The sequence below is a fragment of the Myripristis murdjan genome, chromosome 8 (assembly GCF_902150065.1).
Source record: "Myripristis murdjan chromosome 8, fMyrMur1.1, whole genome shotgun sequence".
In the NCBI taxonomy this organism is placed as follows: Eukaryota; Metazoa; Chordata; class Actinopteri; order Holocentriformes; family Holocentridae; genus Myripristis; species Myripristis murdjan.
The window spans coordinates 28,549,692-28,574,850 of NC_043987.1; the positions used below are offsets into that span (position 1 = coordinate 28,549,692).

The 25,159-nt window shown below is 41.5% G+C and overlaps 3 protein-coding genes across 5 annotated transcripts; 1 reads left to right on the forward strand and 2 right to left on the reverse strand.

The window, feature by feature from the left end:
- Positions 1 to 381: 381 nt before the first annotated feature.
- sco1 (synthesis of cytochrome C oxidase 1) lies at positions 382 to 5,233 on the reverse strand. The gene is made up of 7 exons (XM_030057638.1): positions 5,005 to 5,233; positions 4,394 to 4,483; positions 3,500 to 3,590; positions 3,143 to 3,340; positions 1,798 to 1,890; positions 1,080 to 1,195; positions 382 to 972 (listed from the first exon to the last, which is right to left on the reverse strand). Exons 1-7 carry the CDS (start codon positions 5,146 to 5,148, stop codon positions 838 to 840), a joined length of 867 nt encoding a protein of 288 aa, XP_029913498.1. The 5' UTR covers positions 5,149 to 5,233; the 3' UTR covers positions 382 to 837.
- A 603-nt stretch (positions 5,234 to 5,836) lies between these two features.
- On the reverse strand, positions 5,837 to 8,535 carry tmem220 (transmembrane protein 220). The gene is made up of 6 exons (XM_030057639.1): positions 8,375 to 8,535; positions 8,258 to 8,287; positions 8,104 to 8,164; positions 6,905 to 7,028; positions 6,407 to 6,466; positions 5,837 to 6,308 (listed from the first exon to the last, which is right to left on the reverse strand). The coding sequence occupies exons 1-6, from the start codon at positions 8,480 to 8,482 to the stop codon at positions 6,176 to 6,178; spliced, it is 516 nt and encodes a 171-aa protein (XP_029913499.1). The 5' UTR covers positions 8,483 to 8,535; the 3' UTR covers positions 5,837 to 6,175.
- A 2,252-nt stretch (positions 8,536 to 10,787) lies between these two features.
- On the forward strand, positions 10,788 to 24,224 carry map2k4a (mitogen-activated protein kinase kinase 4a). Of its 3 annotated transcripts, XM_030057635.1 has the most exons (13): positions 10,788 to 11,274; positions 12,301 to 12,336; positions 13,643 to 13,675; positions 15,404 to 15,506; positions 15,657 to 15,831; positions 16,131 to 16,250; positions 16,824 to 16,943; positions 17,043 to 17,094; positions 17,201 to 17,328; positions 21,824 to 21,901; positions 22,324 to 22,472; positions 22,756 to 22,801; positions 23,664 to 24,224. In XM_030057635.1, exons 1-13 carry the CDS (start codon positions 11,103 to 11,105, stop codon positions 23,775 to 23,777), a joined length of 1,326 nt encoding a protein of 441 aa, XP_029913495.1. In that variant the 5' UTR covers positions 10,788 to 11,102; the 3' UTR covers positions 23,778 to 24,224. The 3 variants fall into 3 exon arrangements, with proteins under 3 accessions (XP_029913495.1, XP_029913497.1, XP_029913496.1); XM_030057636.1 differs by lacking the exon at positions 13,643 to 13,675 and having other exon boundaries at positions 10,789 to 11,274; XM_030057637.1 differs by lacking the exons at positions 12,301 to 12,336; positions 13,643 to 13,675.
- Positions 24,225 to 25,159: the final 935 nt, after the last annotated feature.

Genomic DNA, 25,159 nt, shown 5'->3' on the forward strand with positions numbered 1-25,159 from the left:
ACAATGATGGAATTTTCATTTTGTAAAAATTGTGCTGCCACTTGCTCATGTCTGCCAATACGCACTTCAAAAATTCCCGTTTTTTTGGGTCACCCTGTACAAACGCACTTGTGACAGAGCTGGGGTCCATATGAATAATATATCAATACTGTGATATGATACTAGATATCATTTGGGATTTGGGGTAAGTGTTATGTTTTCCTGGTTTTAAAAATTGCATTAAAGTAAAAAGATGCAATTTTCTGGACATATTAGACAGCTCTGCTCGCTCATCTTCATCCAGAATCTCCTGTGTGTAAATATCTTACGAGAACATGAGTGGTGATGGAGGTAGTTGGCTAAAGAGCCATGATCACAAACTGAATTCGGTGAAGAAAACGGTTCATTTTTGATGGTTTTATTTGAAACGAACGTGGACTTCCCTGCACCGGACAGCAGGATTTCCCCTCGCTGAAGGCATCAGAATTCAGGAAGTCAAAGAAACCAGAGTCCAGTGAAAAAAAAAAAAAAAAAAAAACATGAAGCATTTACCATTCAACAGTTGAGGTAAATTATATTTTCCAGAGGGAGGTTTGCACCTGCCATGATTCTGATCGGATGTGAATGCAGCAGCAGCAGCAGCAGCAGCAGTGTGAAACGGAAAATGACTTCTGACCTGTGATCAATACAGAGGGGAATGTTGTTCTGCACACGGCGGTGAATTTAAAAATAAATACATGACGGCGACATCGTGAGTTGGGAGTGATGATTCGAGTTCACTGAGAGGCTCCTGAAGTCAAAAAAATCACACAGGAGGCACCTTAAAAAAAAAAAAACAGGCCTCTCTCTGTCAGTCCTTCACTTCGCCTTCTTGTACTTTCTCATGTGTGACGCGATCGAACCGATGATCTCGCCGCTTCTTTTGTTCTGTCCAAAATACTCCACGAATTCTCCGTCGGGGCCCACCAGGTACATGATGATGGTGTGATCGACCTGGAGACGAGAAAGCACAAGGAGACTGAATTAAGACGGAGACATTTGTCCTAACGGATCAATAAAAAAAAATATATCATCACATGCAGGAGCAGGAGGCCACTCACAATGTAGTCGTTGTCTTCATCCTTCGGCCCCTGACTGTAGTAAACTCTGTAGGCTCGGGAAACCTGCTCGATCTGAGCCACTGTCCCCGTCAGGCCAATCAGCTTCGGGGAAAACTCTGGGAAAACAAACAAACAAATAAACAAACAAAAAACGTATCTATTTGACTCAAAGGAATAGAAACAAGGTACGTACTTATGAAGTGAATCATGGGTCAGTATTCAGAAATAAATTAGATAAGATGGATACACACACAAAATAAAATTATGAAAAACTCATGCATACCCACAGCCATAAACATATTAAATAAACAACGAACAATGGACAAAATAACTCTTACACACTACGTCACTTTACACAAATCCAGATTTTTTACCTCGTCTATTTTTTTTTTAAAATATAGTTTTAATTTTTATACTAGCTTTTAACAATCTATACACACTGTGTTTGCTTTCAGAAATCTGTGTTGCGTAACTGTTTCTAGTCAGTGTGTTGTTTACTGTTTTTATACGTTGAGCAACGTCAAGGAAAATTTTCTGTTACGACAGACAATAAAGCTTTCTGAATCTGAATCTGAAAAAAAAAAAGGTTCACAAATGCAGATTCAACAATTCATGGCATGTTTGGCTCTGAGAATACGATGGTGTCCGTAAAAAATATATAAATATCCTTGAAGATCGGTTAACGTTTTGGGTTTTTTTTTTTGTTTGTTTTATTTACCTTTCACATACGTAGCCATGGCCTCGGCCGTGTCCCGGTCAGGGTCGATGGTGATGAGGATGGGCGTCAGATTCGGAAGAGACTTGATTTTGTCTGTTGGGAGCCAGATGAGAACAAAGCCTTCGGTAAAACTGCGGCAATTTACATTTAATTTTGTTTTAAAAGTGAACCACAAATGATTGTTGGAAATGTGACAATATCTTTGACCGAATACCTCGATAATCAATATTGTGACTGTAGGGATTGTAAGGAGGGCTGCACTACGAAGAGCGTTCAACAGAGCCAGGCTTTTTTTTGTGTGTGTGTGTGTGTGTGTGTGTGTGTGTGTGTGTGAGCTGCTCGACAAAACCTAAAGCCCCACTCTGAGATAACTAATATCAGGACGGTGATTATCAGCTGGCTTTGTGCAGCCTGGCTCTCTAAAACTGGCTTTTGGTCATGTGACTCTTTTTCTGCACAAAATGGACCAATCTTATGCTGCCTGCTTCACTCAGGAGGAACAAACTGTCATTAAGGAGAGCTATGAGGAGGATAAATAATTATTACTGTGGCTGCAAATAAAGCCAGAGAAGAATGCTGGCAGAAAATTGCGGATCCTGTAAATTTGTAAATTATCTTCCAGTTTATTTCTATTAATTAAAGATCACACTTAAGAACTGCATTTAGGACTCAAACTGTCCTATAAAGTAGGATACATTTAAATCACTGTTGTTTTTTGTCAATATCAAGTGAAATAAATGTAACTGATATCATATTAGGCCTATGTGTGTTACACTTTAATTTTTGACCGCTATTTTATTTGATGTGGTACCAGCAGCGTCAAACAAACTTGGTAGCAAATAAAAAGCAAGCATAAAAGTATCATTAAAAGTGGGATGGAGCTGCTGTGGCTCATTATTCTGGTATTTTGTACATGATACTCTGTAAAATTTAAAGGGTTAACAGACGTATTACCTGAGGCAAACAGGGGGAAAAAAGCAGATTTTAAGCCGACACTATGAACATAACCCGGTCCGGAGCAGGTTATGTTTGCAGCGTATGTTACCATGGCGATGAAGCCGGGTCAGAAGAGAGCCGCCTTTGTGTGCGGTAAACTCGGGCTTTAGACTTAATCTCACTTCATCGAACAGCCCTCTGGTGCTTTCATATTAACACACAAGAGGCCAGTCAGTCAGCAGCCATGTGGATATGAAGACCTACAACAGTCTAATAACTAAAGACAACTGCATTTCTTTACTGTGATGCAGCCTTTAAAGCCCATAATCAAGACGATATCTAGTTTCTTATCACAATATTGCTAAGATTTTGATATAGACAGATATATATGTCTAGCCTTAGCTCTTACCTATTTCATCCACCACTTCAATCATCTTCTCTATTTCATCCGGACAGATGTCGGGGCAGTGTGTAAATCCAAAGTAGATGAGGATCCACTGGCCGAAGAAGTCCTCGCTCTTGCTGGGTTTGTTGTTGTGATCGATGAGGCTGAAAGGCCCGCCGAGCGCCGGCCGTCCGATCGACTTGTTCCTCTCCTTCTCAATCACTGCAAACCGCAAACCAACACAAACTCAAAGTTACAGAGTAAAAGAGTAAAAGAGAGTTAGTGTCGGCGCTGTCTTTGATTTAAAAGCAAAGCGATCACTGTTCATTTTCACTAAGTTGCATTAGCTCAACATGTTGAGTTCACTGGTGGCAAGCTTACATTCCTCCTTTTCTTTCTTGAAGTATTTCATCCCTCCGAGGAGAGTGCCACCCAGAGCGAACGTCACCGCTAACGATTTCCACGTCACGGGCTATGGAGAAGAAAGAATGAAAAAAAAAAACAACAACAAACAAACATGAAGAAATTCAACTTTCAAGATAATTTCTACTTAGTTCACCTGGGTTAAAACCTACTGGTTGTTCAGTGTCATCAACAGCCATACCCCTGAATTAATTTCATTAGTTTGGGTTTCAATGGCATTTTAGTGTCCCATGATGTACTAAACACTGAGGCTTTTCCAAAAAAAAAAAAAAAATACTATTCTAGGTGGAAAACATGTAATTTTTTCTCTTTATTTTACAAGGGTTTCATTTAAAAATACCACACAGTTATACAAAACATTGTCCACGGAGGACTTCAATGCAAAAATAGGGTCGGACCATCAAGCTGTATTAGTCAAACCCTGGTAAATGGTTGACTAGAGGTAGGAACTAACTTGACTTGAACGGCTGTAAATACAGTTAGTACAATCAGAAAAAAAAGATTTAAATTATGTAAACAACAACACTTTAAAACATAACTAATCAGAGTTATACCAGTGTAAATTGGTAAGACAATAGAATCAAGTCAAAAAAAGAGTGCAAGAGTAAAAGTGCAAAAGAAACCTGCCATCATGTGGTGAAAATTGAAATGATTCATTTTAAAACTTTCAAAGGAAATGTGACTGCCCTGCGCTTGGGAAATGCCATATCAATAGACAATAATGAATGTAAACGTATTTAAACTCCATCCCTACGGACAACTGTGAAAGAGGCATTTTTTTGATGCAAATAAAAAGTGATTGTGAATAAGCACATTCATTTCATTTAAAAGACAACATGTTAAGCCACTTACACCTGATTTTTTGGACTTGTCTCCAGGTGAATAGGGAGGAGGCAGGGAGGAAAAGGCTCTGGAGCGGCTGGAACAGCAGCTCAGCCCCACCTGTGAATGAGAGGACACGGTCACAGCACAGCAGCAGGACTCATGCAGGGCTTACATCCGTAACATCACAGCACACTGCACGCCAAACAAAAGTCCATTCAGATTTGCCATTTTAATACATCCTTACTCTTCATCTAAAATTAACAACTCAAATAATATCACCAGGGATATTTTGTGAATCGATACTTGTTGTCCTTCAATTCGGCTTGCATCTAATCCACCAAACACGACGTTTTAATAAATGTTCAACTTCAATAGCCTGTGCTCACTCGGCTCTGCAACGCTGATGGAGGCGCGCAGTGTACATTTTTAAAAATCAAATTTCTGTTTAAATAAAAGTTGCTCGGTGAGTTGTATGTAGGCCGAAATGATAAGCGGTGATTTATGATTCACAAAAAGTCGCGAGTTAACTTTCACGATGTGTCTATCTCTGTCAAGACGGAAGGAAATGTTAAATTGTCAGATTTATGAATGGACATTGGTGGTACTGCGAAAGCTACCGGGTGCTAGCTTTGACCTACCAGCCTGTGTCTGAGGTCTGTGTGTGCCGCTCCACCGCTGTGTGTGTATCTGACAGTCTGGGCCAAAGTGCATTTTTGTAAGATATTAACGTTGCAACTAAACAACCGGCAGCCCAGTTTCTGGTATAAAACGCTCGGGTTCATGTTTGGAGCCCGACAAGGAAGTGATGACAGGTTTACAAAACGTGAGCGGTGACAGGGAAATACATAACATCAGCCTCCAGCGTCCCTCAGTAACCGGATGTGGCGTTTTTTTTTCCAGCGTCTTCCTCTGTCATGCTCTCAGTGGACGTGCGCTCTCTTCTGCCACCTGGTGACGGGTCTGCTGTAGTGCAGCGTCTCTACCAATCAAGGTTAACTAAAACTAAATAAAAAGCTAAAACAAGGTGTGAAAAAATAGCCGGAAAAAAAAAATACACTTTACAAAATAAAGGGGGAAAATGACTTAAACAATATTGTGTGCTTACAAGACTAACTAAAGAAAAATAAAAATATACAGAAAATGTCTTTAGTTTTAGTTTTTGTCAGTTTGGTCAAGTTTGTCAACACAACAAGCATGAGGAGGCACTGGGGCTGATGATACCTGTCCTGAAATTATTAAATCTTGACCCTGACAAGCACCCCCATATTATAATAAAATAAAAATTAAATTAAATTCAAATTAAACTGAAACTAATAAAATTAAAATAAAACTAAACATTTTTACACACTAAAAACTAAGCTGAAACAAGCAAATCCACTCTGGAAACTAACTGAAACTAAACTAATTGGGGAAAAAAAAAAAAAAAAAAAAAAATTGGAAACCAATGAGAAAATACAAAACCATAGCTGCTAGAGCTATTAATGATTCACCGAGTTTATTACAATATTCAACATTATTTTACACAGTGCATACATTCATATTGGCAGAATCATATAATTTTCTGCGGTTGTAGAAAAAAAAAAATATTCAAAAAAATATTCAAAGACACACAGCACTTAAATGCATCTCTTATGACAGTGTCATTTGGTAATACTGCACAAGGGTTTCCTGCACAGGCAAATTTGTTGGCCCACAGTTATCAGTCAGACGGAGGAATGAGAAGAGGAGGGATGTTGGTCAAAGTGCTTTCTGTAGTGCTGGGAACCAGATTTGCCTTGTAAACTTACAAAAGAGGCACAGAGCTGCCGTCTAAATAGCAGTTTTGCAGTGAGATGGCCAGTTGGACCTGAGCTCCTTGTTGATGTAGTAGTAAAGCCAGGCCACGAAGGGGAAGGCCGTGATGGCCACCGCAGTCGACACTCGGAGCATCCCAACCGCAGATCTGGCAGAAAACAAAACCAGAGAAAAATGATCTGCAGCTGAGAAAAAAAACAGAGGCAGCACAGATCACCCAGACGTGTGAAATTATTTAAACTTTACCTTCCAGAGTGACGACACAGGAGAAGCCAAACGACCGTCAGCGCCAGACCAGAAAACTCTCTAGGAAATTAAAAAAAAAAGGGAAAAAAAGTCCATTTTATGATTTCTACATCAAACCTCGTCTGCTTTCCAATGCATTTTCTCGTTTTCATATTTAAAAACCAGGCATTTTGCTGCCATCCTAATCTGGAGTGATGCACAACAAGAGCAAGAGGAGAATAAAAAAAAACGTCAGCTCCTGGATTACAAGCAGCCTCTTGGGATTGTAAAGGATGAAATATTCCTCTGATCTTAGGAGGATTATGAGAACAGAAAGGAATAAGGGCTCAGGAGAAACGTGGGGATTTTTCTCCAGATCTAATGTTTTTGAAATCTCTATTAACTGTGGTAAAATGAGCGTGCAGCTGAGGGAAACCTGATGGAGGCGGAAATAAAACGGATTTCAGAGCTCAACGGCGCTGTGGGCTCTGGCTCTGAGGACAAAAAGACGCGCTCTACCTGCCCTCCTCTTGCTGGAAAACGTCGGTGATGCGCTCCTGATACAGAGTCCATCCCAACGTGGCGATGACGCCGGTGGAAATCATCACGTGGAGGTCGGCGAGCCTCCTCCAGGCCAGAAATTCTGCAGGAGAGAGAAACCAGAGAAACCAAATCACCACTTGACATGACTTTATTAACCTAATAAAAGGACAACAGAGCAAAAACTAGAGCAAGAACTAATAAATTCACTATTTAACTGTTTATTTAACCTTCTAACTCTTTTATCTCTCTTTTTTTTTTTACCATATGCTCAATTTCCTATTTCTGTGTTTGTTATTGTGATATTTGCAGGATTAATGCACACATTTAGACATCGTGCGCTTCCCTTTTTACAGATTAGTGCACAAGTAATATTAATGCACATATTTAGACATAATGCACACACTTTTTGCACATTTCGAAGGCACATATTTTTCTATTTCTTATTTCTTTTTCTATTTCCTCTAATTTCATTCATCTCTTAAAAATTTGAGCAACTGCAGCTGACTCAGTTTCCCCTTGGGGATCAATAACACGTTTCTGATTCTGATAACCTCTGTAATAAATAGAAATAAATAAATAAATAAAATTAATTGACATTAAAAGCGTACAAAGAATTATGCAACTGATTTATTCTATTCTGTTCTATTCAAAGGGGATAAAGGACTTGGAATGGTGGATGCCTATACAAACAGTGCAGCAGGAAAAAAAAAAAAACACATGCCAATATGTGCTCTGGTCTAAAAAAAAAAAAAAAAAAAAAAAAAAAAAAAATCAGAATTTGCTCACTGTTTACTGATCACAACAGGACGGCTCTCTGGGTTTAGTTCCAGTGATCTTAGTGCACATTTTATTTAACAACATCATTCAAGCTGTTTCTCTCACGCCAGGCCTTCAGATCATGCAGCATATTTGCTCTGTAACTTTGGATCAAACTGTGCAGGCCTGAGGAAGCCACCTGATGGCGCCCTAAGCAACAGAAAGTTGCATTCAAGGCAAAGTTGAAAAGCAAGCCTGCAAAAAAAAAAAAAAAAAAAAAACAGGAAAAATAACATTTGTCCAAGTCCCGGGTCAGCGAGTTCTTGAGAGTTTATTGGGTTCATGTCATTATTAATCAGATTTTTTTTTTTTTAAGATAAGAGCCAGGTGGATCTGGTGTGTTTACCCATAGTGTTTACCTGTCACCTGAGGTTTGAGGCCCAGGGCGACGCAGAGCGCAGCCGGGACTCCGTATCCGACCTGCAACACAGAGCCGAGCGCAGAGAAAAGTGAATTATTAAAATGAGAAAAAGTGCCAGATACATAACATGTGACACAAGTGTGTGATCTCACCATCCACACGCCTGCATCGGGGTCATTGATCTGCAACACAGGATGAGTCTGGATTAATAATCAGCGCACAATCTGCGGGATTGGGGCGTCAGACAGGTGAGAGTGACGCTCGCTCACCTGCACGTACGTGGCGAGAGCGAAGAACACGGACATGAAAACATTACAGACTCGCCAAACGACAAGAAGCCACGGGCTGCTGCTCTTCTCCGTGCAAACTTCCCCCATTCTCCCTTTTTATTGGCGTCTCCGCTCCCCCGCCCGGCTGAGCGGGACGCAAAGGCGTAAGAAACAGCCGAACTCGCCCAGTCACTGAGGGTGTGCTCGATATGAGCCACAAGACACCCCGAGGTGCACCCACAGCCTGAGAAACCGGGGTTTCTCAGGCTGTTATCAGTCCCCTAGATGGACACATATGAGGCTTAAAATTATGAGGAAATTATGTAAATTATATCAGGCAAATAATCCTCACAGTGTGAAGGTTTTAATTGTTAATTCAATATTAATATGCTTGCTCCCTGTCGCTGTCTGCGCTGAGCGACATGCGGGGGAATAATCCTGTAATTCATATAGTCTTTCTATAAACAGGCTAACATGTAGTGAAATGAATAATTGTAAAGTCAAATTGTTTCTTATTTGCTCAGGAAGTGTTGACGCCGCCTGCCCATGCTGCCCAGTGTACTAAAACAAGCGAACAGGCCGGTCCGCCCACAGTCTCTGCGTCGAAGCACGACGGTCAAGTTATTAAAGGAAACCATGGGGCAATTCAATATCCTGTGTCGATTTTTAATGTAAAAGCATCATTGACTCATATTATTTTGGTCTCTTGTTGTAAAACTAGGACTTTACATTTCTTCTGGCTATCTTCAAATTTATATTTTCATCAATTGAAAATGATAATGATAAAACTGTTACCCAGGCTTATGTGTCAGGAGCACGTGATGCGTCTTGTTGACCTAAACAGCCCTGTAAATCAAACACCCCCCCACACCTGTGTACTGGAAATATATGGAATATACTTCTCACCCTTCTGCAGGTATAGTTGTGTTTGCTGCAAAAAACTCTGCTGTTAACTGTGTATTTAGGGATGTTACATGTTGTATAGGTTCAATGACAGGGGAGTGAACAGGAGGGTTAAATAAATATTTAATACTACATAATAACATCTAATAAATAAATGAACAAACTTAGGTTTAAATTCCATGTTGGTGAAATCCTAATGAATCATGACTGAAGGGATCGTGATAAACATGTTGAAGGAATAATTTGTGGGCGCTCTTCAGCAAAACAGTTTAACAGGAATAGTTTGATTTCACCGCAGCCTAATTTAAGTCACTAAAAATTTATATTAAAAAAAAAAAGTGTATAATTGTAGCTCCCTCCACTTTGCTTCTGTTTGTTGGTGTGCAGGTGTGTGATCAACACAACTAGACACTTAACACAAAACAAAATCTATTTTCATATCAGGGTCCTTCAGGAAAGTCAGCTCAGGGGCCCGGAGCGTGAAGAATGACCACCTGCTCAGTTTGTTGCATTTGCTTGATCACAATCAGAAATACTTTATCGATCTCCAAGGGGGGGAAACTGAGTCAGCTGCAGTTGCTCACATTCTCAAGAGAAGACATAAATTATAAGCAACAGAAAAAGAAACAAGAAATAGAAAAATACTTGACATGACCACGGACACAACACTAGAGGTAGCCTAGGTAATGTATCCCTCTACAGGCACAGGACAAAGGTTGGAGCACTCTCTTCAGATACAGCAGTGCTGTGGAGTGGAATAAACTCCCTCTCTCTACTAAAGAAGTTCAGAGTCCAGCCATTTTTAAGATGAGGATTAGGAATGAACTCCTCAGTGGTCTTCCTCTCTAACCATGCAAACAGTGCAGGATGAATAGGATGCTCGTGTATTTGTTTTGTGTGCCTTGTCCAATTTTTGAAATGTCCTGTGTGCTCGTTCCTTATTTATTTTATTGTCTACCTTGTTTGTTGCATCATTGTGACCTTAGCTTTATGCTGGTCTTATTGTATATTGTCTGAGTCGCTTTGCTGAATTGTTATGTCCTACCTGGCAAGTGCTTTTGCCTTGTGCCATGCTGAAATGTCTGTGCCATGTCTGTCTCAATGTATTCCTCTAACCTATTTTCCTCCTCTATCCTTTTAAAAGGACCACAGTGGAAATAAGTCACTGACTTTTCTGTGTTATCCTTGTTAGTTTTTTTCTCTTTCTTTTTAAGACATTCTCTGTGTCTTTTAAAAACTATCGAATAAACTAAACTAAACTAAATATGTGTCTTAGAAATTTGTTAACCAAGAATGTGCATTATGTCTAAGTGTGTGAATTCATTAATTATCAGAGGACAGCAGCATTGCGTTTTGAAATCTTGGCTCTCAGCAGGTTGAGAATTCATCCATAGCCTACCACTATTTTGAAGTGAATTTTTCTTTTTATTTTGAAAAGAAAAAAGGATCCCATCCGGCCTCGTGTTGGCACTTCCGCCGCTAGCTTGCCGCGGTGGGTGTTGACATCAAGTGTCACTTGGTCAGCTGATTGCGGGTCGGAAAGCTGCTTGGCTAGCGCCGCTCCTGCTAGCCAGGTTAGGTAGCGTAGCCTAGCTGGATGTTTGTTTTGTTAAGGTTATTAGCGACACAGTTAGCAGCCCAGCGAGTCGCCAACTTTTTTAAAACATCGCCTACGTGCGGTTCGAGCGGCTCCTCTCCGCGCTAGCTGTCGGCTCGGCTCGGCTCGGCTCGGAGGTTAGCCGTTAGCCCGGCTCTTGTTCTCCTGGCCGGGAGGGAAGGGTGAAGCTGCTCTCGGTGTCTCTGCATTGCAGCCCCGGCGCTGCTGATGGAATTCAAACACACAACAATGGCGACTCCCAGTCCGAACAACTCAACAACATCCAGCAGCCACAACAGCAGCAGCAGCAGCGGCGGCGGCAGCAACAACGCAGGATCCGCGGCGCATCACCACCACCAGTCCCAGTCTCAGCACATCACCACCATGAGCAGCATGCAGGGTGAGGACGGCGGATCTCAGCCCGCTGGGGAAGCACATATTGTTACAGTGAAGGTTAACATTAGCAGGGCTAGCCGTGGGAGGCTCAGGCTACTCCCCGAATTGGAAGCGTATTCCTCGGTGGACCGGACTGCGCGCACAAACGTGGTTATTCTCCAAATTGAGAATAAATTGGCATAATTTCTTGTAGCTATATAATGAAAAGGTATTTGAGTCCTCGTCGCAGTTTTAGGTAGCCGCTCGGTTTGTCTCGCGTGGGGAGAACTGCACACCAAGGTCCATTTAAAATTCTGTCAATTTAATGTGCACATAAAACATTAAAACATACAACACGATAAAATATGCCACCATCGATTACGATACACCCATCAAGTCTTTACTAAACAGCACCAATCCAGTTAGCTTAAATGTCCCTTTTGAAGAGGTAGGTTGTTATTTCTGCAATCTTTTAGCCAAAATACACCCTTTTCTAGCGTTTGCAAGCAGTGTGAAACACTCCTGAATGGGTGAAAATAAGAAATGTTTGTTGGACGAAATGTTTGCCGAAATAAAGACGCTAATGCTAAATACATTATCCTAAGTGAGTAAACACAATTGGTTTTATGCAGTGCCATTTTAAATGCCTTTTAAAATTTTCACTATTTTTTTAAAGGGAGTTCGGCCCAGGTTTCTTCAAGAGAAAACGACACATATCGGGGATAAAACAAGAATTACATTATCATTATTATTATTATTATTATTGTTATTATTATTATTAATATTGTTATTATAATGAGTAGCTTTCATTCATTCTTCTCAACTTTCCGAAGTAGGTAGTGAATGTAATAGAGCTGTTATAGCAAAATTTCACCATCATCTTCTGGCCTGGAGGAATGAGCTTACTGAAACTTGAAGCTGAAAGGCTGCATCCTCTTTAGGACTCTGTCAAGTACTACCTCAGCCAGTCTCTCATTCCCAGCCACCACTAAACCAATGCTTATTGACAATGCTGTTTTTTGTACAAACAATGTCTCGTTCTAACTTTCAGAATCCAACACCTGCTGGAGATGTCAGAGTGAAACAGGTAGCTACACACTTTATTGACTTAGTAGAGTAGGACAAACAGTTTGATTGTAAATTGATCATGCTAAATGTTTACTCTTATGTAGTATGATATGAAAGTAAAGGGCTTTTGCTGCTTTGTAAAGGATCGCCAGTGTCAAACGCAGGTCAATATGCTCGGGAAAGCAGTGTAATTATGTTTTTACCCCTCAAAGTTAACAGAACCACAAACCTAGGATAATGCTACACCTGCAGGTTAGACCCAACATCAGTTGTTGTTGTTATTATTTATTTGTTTGCATTTGTCTGAATCACAGATTTGCCGATGTCTGTCTGATTTTCAGACTACACCTCGGCCTATCCCATCCACCTCATGCAACCTACAGTAGCTACTAGTTTTGGAAAGTGTGGTGATTTTATTCAGCGTACACACACTTTGTATGCCCACGACTGTCGTTTTTTTGTTGATTTCATGATGTGTTGGATTTTTAACTCAGTGTACGTTTTATATCCCTGGTATCTTCTTTTAGCCAAGGGATTTATGAGCAAAGTGATGCTACTGCAGTGATGCCTAACAATATTATGCCTAGACTGATATTAGAGCTTGCCAGCTGGTAGTTTGAGTTTAAAGATTATATTAAGCATTCAGCCCTGTGGTGTAATCCTCTGTTTTCTTTCACATTTCACCTGACCATTTTTCACCCTTACCTTAATGCTAACTAATGACCCTTAACTCCTGACTTGATGCTGAATTATGGTGAGCTGTCCCAAGATAAAAAAGCTTATTTACTGTAATGTTTTTTCCTTGCAAAATCATTTTATGGTTGTAAATCATCCTCATTTCCAGATCTCCTTTTATTATTTAATCTGCGGATTGTTTTTTCTCCTTCATTTGCCATGTTGAAGCTCTTAATTCACTGACATGCCATACTCAAGTGCTCATAGTTGTTTTCATAAACGTGTGCGCATGCAAATGCATTACTGTCCAGAAAATGCATTTAACCCTGTGATTGAATTCTGTAGTTTGTCTGACAGCTCAGTGATGCAAGGCCAATTACTGCGATTGGTCACCCGACATGAAATTATTTGCCAACCCAAAAGCTGCAGGGTTTTCTTTCAGTTTTGAGTTTGCCATGTGAAACGGGCACTCTTGCATTTCACGACCGCTTCATCTGGACGCCGATAAACGTGCACTGAGAGCCAGATTGAGGGACCCCTTGTAGGTGACGCTAATCCCCACCGAGTGTAGTTGCAAAGCGGTCTGTCACAAGTTGGGCTTGTTTTTAGGTGAAATACGAGGAAAATAAAAGCTCTCTTCTCACCTCTAGGGTTTCAGATAAACCTGTCTGGAGCTCCCCCAAGTAAGCCAAACCTCTTTTGCTACAGCACCAACAGTTCTCATCCCTTTGTTTCCGCCTGACAGTCTGGTATGGGGGAGTCTGTCCCGTTGTTCTCAACTAATCCAAGTGAAGACTCGATGGGTTCCAGTAGGCTTGTGCCGGTCCCTCCTAGTTTAGCGATTTAATGTGACTTTGCTCAGATACCTGGGTGTCACTGGGGTGGAAGAGGCACTCTGTTTCTGACTGTGGTTTGTCGCCAAAACAATCAGACTGCAGCACCGATCCACACAGCTTTCATAAATCAGTGCCTTTTTGTAGCACATTTACTGAACTGTGGGCTACCAATGAATTTCTCTTGGTCCCAAAAAGTCCCAGTTAATTGTGTTAGTGAGTCAGCAGCAGTTTAGCAAAGTATTGTCCAATGCAAATACAGGCCAGATCTTCAGTGTGTGTTTGTTCATCGGCACAAGCCTAAAGCTTAGAGCTTCCATTGACAAGAGCGTCCTCACTGTAGTAGCACAGGTTTGTCAGAACAAGAGAAAGATGTTTTTTTTTCCTTTATTTAATTAAGTTCCAATCAAATACCATAATGGAAGCTCTACCTCATTGGTTTTCAGTGTGCAACTAACAAGCAAAAATAGTGCCTGTAGTGTTTTCACAGTACCCGTTTCCAGCCAGTTTGTATTTGGTTCAGTGTAAAAGCTACGCCAACTTTGTTTTGTTTCGCTTTGTTTTGTTTTTGGCATGGGGTGCACTGCAGCATAGCGCTTGCTTGTCGAGACAAGGACACATGCTCGCAGTTTTCATTTCCAACGATGTTTTTTCCGCCCGAGCCTATTGGAGTTGGAGCACACGCATTCTTGTGGTATGTTGGGTGGAGCGGGCGTAGGATGCTCCCGTCAGTTCAAGGTGAAATCAAAGCAGTTGGCCTTGAGAAGCATGTTCTCTCGAGATCCATTAGTGTTTTCTTCTCCATTTTTATGTTTACCTGTGGGTTTCTGGGTCTGTGAATGTAGGTGTCTGGGATCTTTTGGTAGCATGCTCTGTTGTCTGAATTAAAAAAAACAAAAACAAAACAAAACAGAAGTGATGCATACAGGACTCAGAGGTAGATAGTAGGGTAAGAAAACGGTAAGCAGATTTTCTGAGACGTGGTTAGTATTTACAGGCTCAGTGCGCTAATAAAACCCCCAGAAAAGCAGTGTTAAATGCAGGGCTGGGCAATAAAACAATAATTATTGCAATATACTTTCCTCTATAAATGTAGAAAAAAAAGGTTCAAATTTCACACAGTAGAAAAAGTAGTCTTTAAATTTGACACAATAAGTATTATTAATATGCACTGGACTAATGCATTTTATTGCAGTAATATTTGGCCATAGCAGCAGTGACACTAGTGTAAATTTAAGGGGTTACCCAGCACCTGGTGACTTGCTTATGGGTGAAAATGGCAAATATGTAATATGTTCAGTAAAACGTGCATAGGGTGATGCAGAGGAGGCCGTTCCTCACACTCTTATTCTATGGAAAGCATGATGTCCATGAATTTGAGTAGATTTGGATGAATCTGCTTGTCCCCTCTTCAGTTTTTATCCTCATTCTATGGTTTTGTGTTGTGTTTGCACTCCGTTAGCTCTCTCTTCTTTCAAGTGTGGTGTGTTCTGCTCGACTCCTTGCTCAGTCCTTGCAGCCGATGCTTCATTTCTAAAAATCTAATCGCTTTTTTTACACCGCCTTGTTCCCAATCAGGTAAACGCAAAGCGCTCAAGTTGAACTTCGCCAACCCGCCGATCAAATCCACAACTAGATTCACACTGAACACGGCGGGGACGCCCTTCCAGAACCCACACATGTAAGTCAGCCCCTGCGCTCTTCATCCACACTGGTGCCAAAAACATCCAGGGTTGATTAGCCAAACGTCATGTTTTGCACATTCTTCTCTCTCTCTCTCTCTCTCTCTCTCTCTCTCTCTCCTGTATGTGTGCTCGCTTGCTTTTGCCAGAGAGAGGTTGAGGACACACAGCATCGAGTCGTCGGGAAAGTTGAAAATATCCCCGGAGCAGCACTGCGACTTCACGGCCGAGGATCTCAAAGACCTGGGCGAGATCGGCCGAGGGGCTTACGGCTCGGTCAACAAGATGGTGCACAAGCCGAGTAACCAGATCATGGCGGTCAAGGTGACTGGCTGTCCTCCTTTACCTGTCTTTGTCTCGAATAAAGCAGAGCGAGACGTCGACCTTTTCATTTGTTCTTGCCTCTGTGTGCTGAGTCTAATGAGGTTCCTGAAATAAACCGCGACGAGTGAGTGGTAGTAATAGATGAGTGAGTGATGGTGACTAGACTCATTAGATACATCTGATCGTCCTGACGGGGAATAAAAGTCCTACAGGGGGGCGAATCTGCAGGAAGAACTTTGAATCCTGATTGTTTGGTTATGTCTTTGAATATAATGTTTGTCGATGTGTTTATTTTGCAGAGAATTAGATCAACGGTCGATGAAAAGGAGCAAAAGCAGCTGCTAATGGACTTAGACGTGGTCATGAGAAGTAGTGACTGTCCCTACATTGTACAGTTTTACGGTGCTCTTTTCAGAGAGGTGAACAGGCCTTACATCACGTTTATAACTCCTCTGTGACCGCATTTTAATGTGTGGAGTGGTAATCACTGGGCTTCGGGTGATATCAGATAATATCGAATATCATGATATTTGCAGCCATATATGACATTTTCTACAATATGAGCTCCAAAGCTGAATGACTGTGCAAGACAGCTCTGTAGTGCCTTTAGCCACGTTCTTTTGCCAATTCTAATCTTTGCACCAAAGTTCTTCTTTGATTTAAAATTCATTTCTGTCTATTTAACTTCTATTTGATTAAAAACCGTTACATTCTGTTTAGTTACCTGTATAACAGCTGAACAGATACACAGAGTAACAAAATAGCATGCACAAAACATTAAATTCAGCACATTTTATAATAATTAAAAAATAGAATATATGGATTCTTGGATAAGCTTGGTCAAATATCACACTATTTCAGCAAGATGATATCATGATATTAAATTCTGGACATCGCCCAAGCCTAGTAATCACCGACTTAATGAATTTCAATATTTCAAATCGCATTCTCGCATGAAAACGTTTGTTTCTTCTGCCTCTTTCTGCTTCCAGGGCGACTGTTGGATATGTATGGAACTTATGTCTACCTCGTTCGACAAATTCTACAAATTTGTATATTGCTCATTAGATGACGTGATTCCAGAAGAAATATTAGGCAAAATAACATTAGCTGTAAGTTTTGATACAACATGTCACATTTACATATTTAGCCATAAAGCAGCCTTGTCATTGTGTTCTGATGCTCAAAGATGTTCTGTGTGTTTATTGCAGACTGTGAAAGCACTTAACCACTTAAAAGAAAACTTGAAAATAATACACAGAGGTAAGACCGTAGCAGATGCTTTTAATTTCCACAATGAATCCGAGCACATGGTAGCGCCTTGATGTTTTTCACCGCCTGCCCGTTTGGTTTTCTGTGTCTCCTGCAGATATTAAGCCGTCAAACATTCTCCTGGACAGGAACGGCAACATAAAGCTGTGCGATTTCGGCATCAGCGGCCAGCTGGTGGACTCGATCGCCAAAACCAGAGACGCAGGATGCAGACCCTACATGGCAGTAAGTCATATGGCCGTCCAACGTGTGGCTTACAGAGGAGAGTCCGTGTGTTTGAGCCTGTTTGGAGATGAGAGGACATGTGGATTGTCTCAGATATGCTTTATTGGGTGCAAATATGGAAAGACTAAATGCTTTGACATAATCGCCATCTTGGTCATGATCTCAGCGTTAAATGATGACATCACGGGCTCCTAAATCACGCGTGCGTCCCCCGGTAGCTGGTTCGCTCTGTTCGGCCACGCTCGTCGCTCACGCTGATGCTGAACGATAACCGGCTGCCGGCATTAAGCAAGATAAGGTCGAGGTTACATGTGAAATCATGCAGTTTGACCGTATGCTTGTGTTGTTTTGGAGTCCCATCCAGTGAAAACCATGAACTGGGTTTGCGTCATGGTTTGAAATGCTCCATATGGGTTTTGTTGACATAGCAGGAGTAAAAAAAATTAATTTAGAGCCTGCAGCGAGTTGCAAGATTGACCATTTCGTTTTCATTACAAGACCTGTGGATTGCTGCATATGAACACTATCATTATCTCATTATGCTTGAAGGAGTCAGGTTTATTTTTTTGGCACTGTCTCAGGTGATTCATCCTCTCTGCGGTGATTTACAGCCGCTCGCTCTCATCCTCCGTCTTCACTTCTAATGGAAACGGGGAAAGTTGATCCTGGTCGTCCAAAACCACACGTGATTCTTTTATCCTATGTTTAAATTTCACCACTTTCCCTCATAAAACTGCCACACTTGGCGATTGTAGATCTATTAACATCATCATTTAGTTTTAAAGCTTAGTTTTTAATGTTTTCATATCGAAGATAATCCCAGTAACTTGTTCCCTCTCCACATGATGTATGCTGCAGTGTGAGTGTGGGTCGTTTTAGTGTTGTCAGTGTTTAAAGTTTAATCAACCAGCTGTATGTGTGGGTCTGTGCAGTGAAGCATAGCCTGCAGTGGCTCCTTTTGGAGAATATTGTGATTCTGACTAATACCGACGACCACACAGTCATGAATTACAAAAGTAAACACTTGTAGGTTTCTGCATCCCGTAATTCCCCAGAGCAGGACACAGACATGAACAGGAGCAAGCGACCGGCTGTCTCATCGGCCGACACGAGAGCAGGAAAACAGTCGGCGTTCTCCGGATGAGATAATTAATTGATGGACTGACATATCGGTGCGGCTCGTGGGAAATGTGCTGAGGACGGTGAGAACGGATGACGACATCGACGGGCTTAGTTCTTGCCGAGGCCCGCGAGGGAGGCGGGAGGAAAAATCACGTTCGGTTTTTAAAGGCGAAGTTTGTAACGTCTGACTTTTTTTGGGGGTTCAGAGGATGGATAGATCAGCAGCCGGTGTGTATTGCTGCTTATTGATTATGCATATGAGTCTTTGTTTTTGCCTTTTGAACGTGAAACTGTGATGTTGGCCACTCAGTTGTGACCCTGTCCTCCGTCACTGAGCTGTGAAGGGAAGTGAAGGGATTTTTTGTTCAGAGTGAAGTCTCCAAAGTGATTTTTTTTTTTTTTAAAAGCCAGCACCTGGTCAAATAATTATTGAGTTATTGGTATTTATCAACACGTTCTTTGGCGTTATTTTCTGTCCCTTGCGGTTGAAGATTTGGGAAAGGACTATGGATTGATCTCCGCCCACACATCCTGTCTGTCCATCACGTGTGACATCTGAGCCTCTGCTGGCGTGTTTTGGAGAAAACTTGGGGAAATAATGAATTATGACACTGAGGTCTGGCATTTTATTCGTACACTGGCCGCTATTTCATTGGAAAGGAAATTATTATTGAATGGAGTGGTTATTGATCAGCGACTGTTTAAACATTCCTGCAAGCAGAAATCAATGGATGACATGATAGGAGTTTTTTTTACATTTGACATCTCAGTAGCTTGTTTATGAGCCCACATCCTGGGGGAGTGCCCTGTGTGTGTGTGTGTGTGTGTGTGTGTGTGTGTGTGTACATGCAACATAGTTGACCCACACCAAACTGCTGGCAGTGCGCAGGAGTGATCTCACCACGTCGTCATCAGTGAGGTTTATTTTTTGTCGCAGGGTTACGTCAATGCGAGCCGGGTGCTCCCGCTCACCCCCCCCCCGACCCAGCCCCGCCCCACCCCACCCCGCCCCCCTCCTCCCTTCTGTTTCTGCACAGCACTTTCCATTCTAAATTTGGTGAGGCGCTATCAGGATGCAGCGGCACACCTCCGCCACGCGCACTCCGAAAGGCCAAGGAGGGGCGGCTTCATTCATGTCTTGGTTCCAGTGAAGCCACCTAGGAGCTTCCCACAGCTGTGAGCTCACGGCCCAGGAATCTCAGCCACACGGCTCCAGTTTCCTGTTTCCAGCTGGCAGACCTGCCGGCTGCTCAGCCAGCCCTACGCCGGCTACTACAGGCTCTCTGTGTCATCCAGCCAGCGGAGAGAGAGAGAGAGAGAGAGACAGAGAGAGAGAGTCTGATGGCAGAAAAGACCATCCAGAGCTCAGAAGGCTGGCTCAGTGTTTGAATATGTTGCTACAGTGAAGTATGGAAAGCATGATCTTCACCTCAGGCTACGTTTGGATGTTGAACACACCTACAGTTTAATTTGCACTGTGCAGTACCAGAAACCTTCACCCACTGCTTTTGGTTTCCATGTGGTTGTAAAGGTTATTTTAGCTGATCCAGTGTCTAATGTCTTTGGAAATCTAAGCACAAGTAATTTGTCAGAATGCATGTCTGTCCTATGTGTTGGCAGTGGCTACATTTCACAACTAGTGCTGAAATAATTAGTCGAATAAAAGACTTATCGAGTGACCAAAACATTAAGCAGCTAGAATTTTGACTATCAAGTAAAAATACCAAACATTTGCAGGTTATGGCTTCACAAATACTGAGTTTTTTTTTTTTTTTTGCTTTTCTCCATTTCATATCTTTAAGAAATGAAAATCTTGGAAGATTTTGGCTGTTAGTCGGACAAAGGAAGCCGTTTTAAGATACGGTATGGTATATGCTAACTTGTAATGGGCATTTGTCATTATTGGCTCTTCATATAATTGCTTAATCAAAAAATAAACAGTTGATTAATTGGCAATAATGATAATTGTTAGTTGCAGCCTTATTTGCAATATAATAAAACCATCAGATGACAACTACTGATGCAAAATACATCAAGTAGACATTGTGCAGATGGACATGTGTGCAGTTTATATTTCATAATTCTCCTCGGCTGAAACATCATATTTTAATAAACGGGAGGCGCATCTTTCTATAGAGCAGGTGCCGTGCTTTTATTCCTCTGCTGATCCGTTTTTCAGCAGCGCCTCGTTCTCTCACTCTGTTTGAGCCCAGACCTTTTCACCCTGTGAGCGCGCAGCCTCTACATTTTCCCAGATGAGAGCCAGGCTGTGCACAGCGGGCTGCCGTCGTATCATAAGACACATCGGTGCTGCAGTGCCGGCTGTCCCACACTGCTGGGTGACATCAGCATCTAATTTGGGCCTGTAAATGAGCCAGAGAGGTTCTTCCTCCTCTCAGCAGACCGGCTGGGTGTGATAGAGGACTCTGCCAGTGATGCTGGCACCCTTCTGCCGCCGCTTCCACCTCTTTGCTCTGGGCTGTGACGGTCTGAGGGGGAGGTTTGTCGATGAGGGAGCTGTCACAAGTGGTCACGTAAGGTATGCAGAGCGGCGCTGCAGCCCACAGGGGCAGGAATGAGAACGCGGGACTTGTTTCCGCAGTCGGAGAGCCGAAGGCGTCGTGTTACTGCGTTACTGTGCAGGTGAAAACATGCCCAGAGGTGATGAGGTGGCTCGGTATTCTCGAGGGTGGGGGGGCGTACCTAGAAACACGCCGCATAAAGGCTTATTTTGGACATGTCTCTTGAACACTTAATTATTAAATTCAGTATGGAATTTGGAAAGTAAGAGAGGAGCTGGATCACAAGCATGTTCTCATTGCAAATAAAAAAAAAAGCCAGATTCCAGGCGCTTGGCTGGGCTTGAATGTTTGAAAGCCTTTTGTATCATCGGCTACATCATGACCTGGCTGGTGGCCACACTCCAAATAAGGTCATATGTGGGTTAAGCTGTGAACACACACCTTTGTACATCTCAGACTGTACCCGTGTGAATTGTTGAATTGTTTTTTTTTTTTTTTTGTCTTAAACACAAGAGAATTGCCCAAGAGAATTGTGACAACAGTATTTCCCGTCTCACTTTCTAATTGTGTGAGTTTTCACAGATGGCATGCGCTAAAGTGAAAATTGTGTCCCGGCCACAGTAGCCAGTTTGATATGGGAGTAAAACAGGCACCTTCACTGGGACCATGAGCCATTAGCTGTGATATTCCCTGTCTGTCTTTGGCATACAGCTCCTGAAGTCTAAGAGCACATGTGTTTGTTCGTTTTTAATTTTAGTCTAGATGTTGTTTTTTTGTTGTTTGCTTGTGGTTTTTTTTATTTATTTATTTTTTTTATAAATAATTTCTTCTGTGTCCTGTTTAATCCACAGCCAGAGAGAATAGACCCCAGTGCTTCCAGACAAGGCTACGACGTCCGATCGGATGTGTGGAGTTTGGGAATCACACTGGTGAGTTCATGAAGTTCATGAAAAAAAAAAAAAAAAAAATTAGAAGCTGTATTTTTGTTCTCCCACCATATTACATAGGTTTTTGCTCAGTAAATTTCATTTTGGAAAATAATGGGAATGCATGTCTCTCCTGTCTTTGTCCACTATCACTGTCATATGCAGCAGAAATGGCAAAAAAAATACATTCATAATAATAATACACAGTGGTTTCACAGTGTTTACACAGTATTGCAAATGTGTGTCGTGTTCATTACGTATGCTTTAATAAACACAGTTGGGCATCATGCCCCTGTGTTGGTGGTGTTTTTTGTCATGCATTGTTTCTCACCGTTATTTTGTTTATTTTGGTAATAAACCATTAGTTGCAGGTCATATTTAATAATCCTGTGTCGTGCCTGTGTTGTTCTCGGTGTGTGTTTCAGTACGAGCTGGCCACGGGGCAGTTCCCCTACCCAAAGTGGAACAGTGTGTTTGACCAGCTGACCCAGGTGGTGCGGGGCGACCCCCCACAGCTCAGCAACTCAGAGGAGAGGCGCTTCTCCCCGAAATTCATCGCCTTTGTCAATCTGTGGTAAGAAAAAAAACAAACAGAAATGTGTTCACATAGAGCTGAGCTGACCAGAGCAGTTGTCACAGATCTGAAGATGGAAAAAAAATATCTGCTTGCAGTTTGTGTGATTGCTCTAATGACAGGATCTGTGGTGTCCTGGGTGAGTGTAGACTCCAGCTGCTGCTTGCTCTTGTGGCCCCCTGGTGGACAAAATGTGTCATGGCCTGTCACAGTGAAACCTCAGTCTCTGCTGTATTAACATGTTTATCCCTTTTCTTCTTCTTCTTCTTCTTTTCTCCTCAAGCCTTACAAAGGACGAGTCAAAAAGGCCAAAGTACAAAGAGCTGCTGGTGAGTTCACACGGAGCAGGGACACTGCAGGGTTTTGAACGTATTTAAACATATTAAATCTTAAATACAGTTTTTGGTCATCTTAATTTTCCATCTTTACCACATTATGGCACCATGGCCTCTAAGTGCTGCTTGTCAAGTTGTATGTTAATACAGAACAGACTTAGAGCAACATGCATCCTGTCTGCTTTTGTGAATTCAACTTCATGAACTTTAATAATAATTTTCTTGATGTCATGTTCTCTTATACTGCCCTTTTGCAGTTTTGTAAGCAGATTAACTTAAGTGGGTTATTAATTAGTTTGTAAACATTATATAAGTCATTAATAAACTTATTTTAATTATTAATTAAAATGATTAATTTTCATACATCAGTGCAGGCTCACAATTTGGCAAGATCGAGTAACGTAAACTAAGTAACTAGCAAGACCAAGCTTTAACAGAATAGATGCACTGCAGTGGTAATTTGATCTTGCCAAATAGTGAGCCTGTATCCATGTGTTAAAACTGTGTCATAACTTGTTTATAAGTGTTTACACATGCTTTATAGCCTCTCCAACCTAATTAATGACCTAATTATAAACCATTCATAAAACGTTAATGAAAGTAGTGTTATTGTAAAGCGGTACCAGCTTATTAGCAGAAGCAGGCTGGTTCACTCAGCCTTATTTATTTAGTTAGTTAGTTAGTTGGTTAGTTGGTTAGTTGGTTGGTTAGTTATTGATGCCCTGTTACCAAGAGTGACAGCAGTTTTTGTACATTTACATTCTGCAACATAAATGACAATATATTTGACTGCATTTTTGAAAATTGGTGGACCAAGTGCAAATAATTGTGTTTATTTTGTTTTGTTTCCCTGCAGAAACACCCGTTCATTCAGATGTACGAGGAGCGCTCGGTCGATGTAGCCAGTTACGTCTGCAGGATCCTGGATCAGATGCCGGCCTCGCCCAGCTCGCCCATGTACGTGGATTGATAGCCGGACAGGACGGGAAAATACATAAACAAACAACAACGACATCAACGACAACGAAAATGACAAAAAAAAAAAAAAAGTAAACAAAACCTGGTGTAAATTTGCTTGGTCCCATTATTGCAGTGTTAAAGAAAAAAAGAAAAAAAAAAAAAAGAAGAGTTGTAAAGCCTAAAACACCATGTGCGATGAAAAAGTGGTGTTCATTTCAATCACATCTGTATAGTATTCAACATTCACACACACTTCTGTCACGCTCTCTCTTCGTCCACACACAGACACACACACACACACACACACACACACACACACACACAGTCATGTAAGTATAATAGCAGCTGAATCGATCTACCATGGTCTTGACTCATCTTGATGTGAGGCCGCATCAATAAAGTGAATAGTTCAGTGATTCAAAGACAAAAAAAAACAACAACAAAAAAACAACAAAAAACAACCTGGAAGTGTATTTATAGAACTCAAATCACATGTGGAATACTTGATTTGGAGATTCTTCGACATACTGTAACCATGCTCTTTGTGAATTGCCCCACCTCTTCCATGTATGTGAATTAAAGCATTGTGTTTGGTATCTTAATGGAACTTTGCTTCTTAGGGTATTAAGCAATTTAAAAGGTGAGCGTGTCGGCGGGTGGACTCGGTGCGGAGGGGGGTTGCTTCCCTCCCTGTGCAGGCGACGACATGCTGAGATATGAATAAAGAGAGAGGAACGAGCTACTGTGTTGAGTTTTTTTTTTTGTTTTGTTTTGTTTTTTGAAAGGGGATCTCTCCTCACAGGTGAATTTGCATGCAAAGTCCTTCATCCAAGTGGCAGATCACAGTTTAAATTCATAAAACTCATTAGCTACAATTAACCCTGACATGTAGAAGTGACTGGTCCCTCCACTTTATAAGCTTCAGTGTATTTTTCAGTAATTCAAATCATTATTTTCATCATTTTTGCTCAACTTTATCAAACCAACGCATGTGCTGTGCACAATGATTCATTGTTTAAAATACGGTTATCTGTGCTACATATTTTTACATGCATTTGACTTGTGGATAACAGGTTTACTTGTCATCAGATCAAACTAGCAGCCCTCCTTCAGCTTGGGCTTCCAGACTAATTTTGCACTCAGGCTGCAGGTTAGAGGTCATGAGGAAATCTAAAATAAATGTGCAGGCCGGCAGCTTCAGCACCTGCTTCTGTCTTGTTGCTCTATTCTGTCTACGAAACACACACACGGCCTATAATAATGTCAGCAGGCTCTCTGTAATAACACCAGACAGATAAAGTTATGATTATGACTCACAAGGTAACTGAGCCACATGGTTTGAGGATTGTGGTTATAAATGTGTAATGTTATGCTGTTATTGTCAGTTTAGCT

What these genes read in the sequence shown, in the direction of transcription:
- sco1 (XM_030057638.1), bottom strand. Translation starts at nt 5,148, where the DNA reads ATGAACCCGAGCGTTTTATACCAGAAACTGGGCTGCCGGTTGTTTAGT. An exon ending in ACAAGTCCAAAAAATCAGGT is followed by an intron (nt 3,591 to 4,393) that starts GTAAGTGGCTTA and finishes TCTTCTCCATAG; the next exon opens with CCCGTGACGTGGAAATCGTT. An exon ending in ATGAAGACAACGACTACATT is followed by an intron (nt 973 to 1,079) that starts GTGAGTGGCCTC and finishes TCTCGTCTCCAG; the next exon opens with GTCGATCACACCATCATCAT.
- tmem220 (XM_030057639.1), bottom strand. Translation starts at nt 8,482, where the DNA reads ATGGGGGAAGTTTGCACGGAGAAGAGCAGCAGCCCGTGGCTTCTTGTC. An exon ending in CCTCAAACCTCAGGTGACAG is followed by an intron (nt 7,029 to 8,103) that starts GTAAACACTATG and finishes TCTCTCCTGCAG; the next exon opens with AATTTCTGGCCTGGAGGAGG. An exon ending in TTCCAGCAAGAGGAGGGCAG is followed by an intron (nt 6,467 to 6,904) that starts GTAGAGCGCGTC and finishes TTAATTTCCTAG; the next exon opens with AGAGTTTTCTGGTCTGGCGC.
- map2k4a (XM_030057635.1), top strand. Translation starts at nt 11,103, where the DNA reads ATGGAATTCAAACACACAACAATGGCGACTCCCAGTCCGAACAACTCA. An exon ending in GATGCAGACCCTACATGGCA is followed by an intron (nt 17,329 to 21,823) that starts GTAAGTCATATG and finishes TTTAATCCACAG; the next exon opens with CCAGAGAGAATAGACCCCAG. An exon ending in ATCGCCTTTGTCAATCTGTG is followed by an intron (nt 22,473 to 22,755) that starts GTAAGAAAAAAA and finishes TTTCTCCTCAAG; the next exon opens with CCTTACAAAGGACGAGTCAA.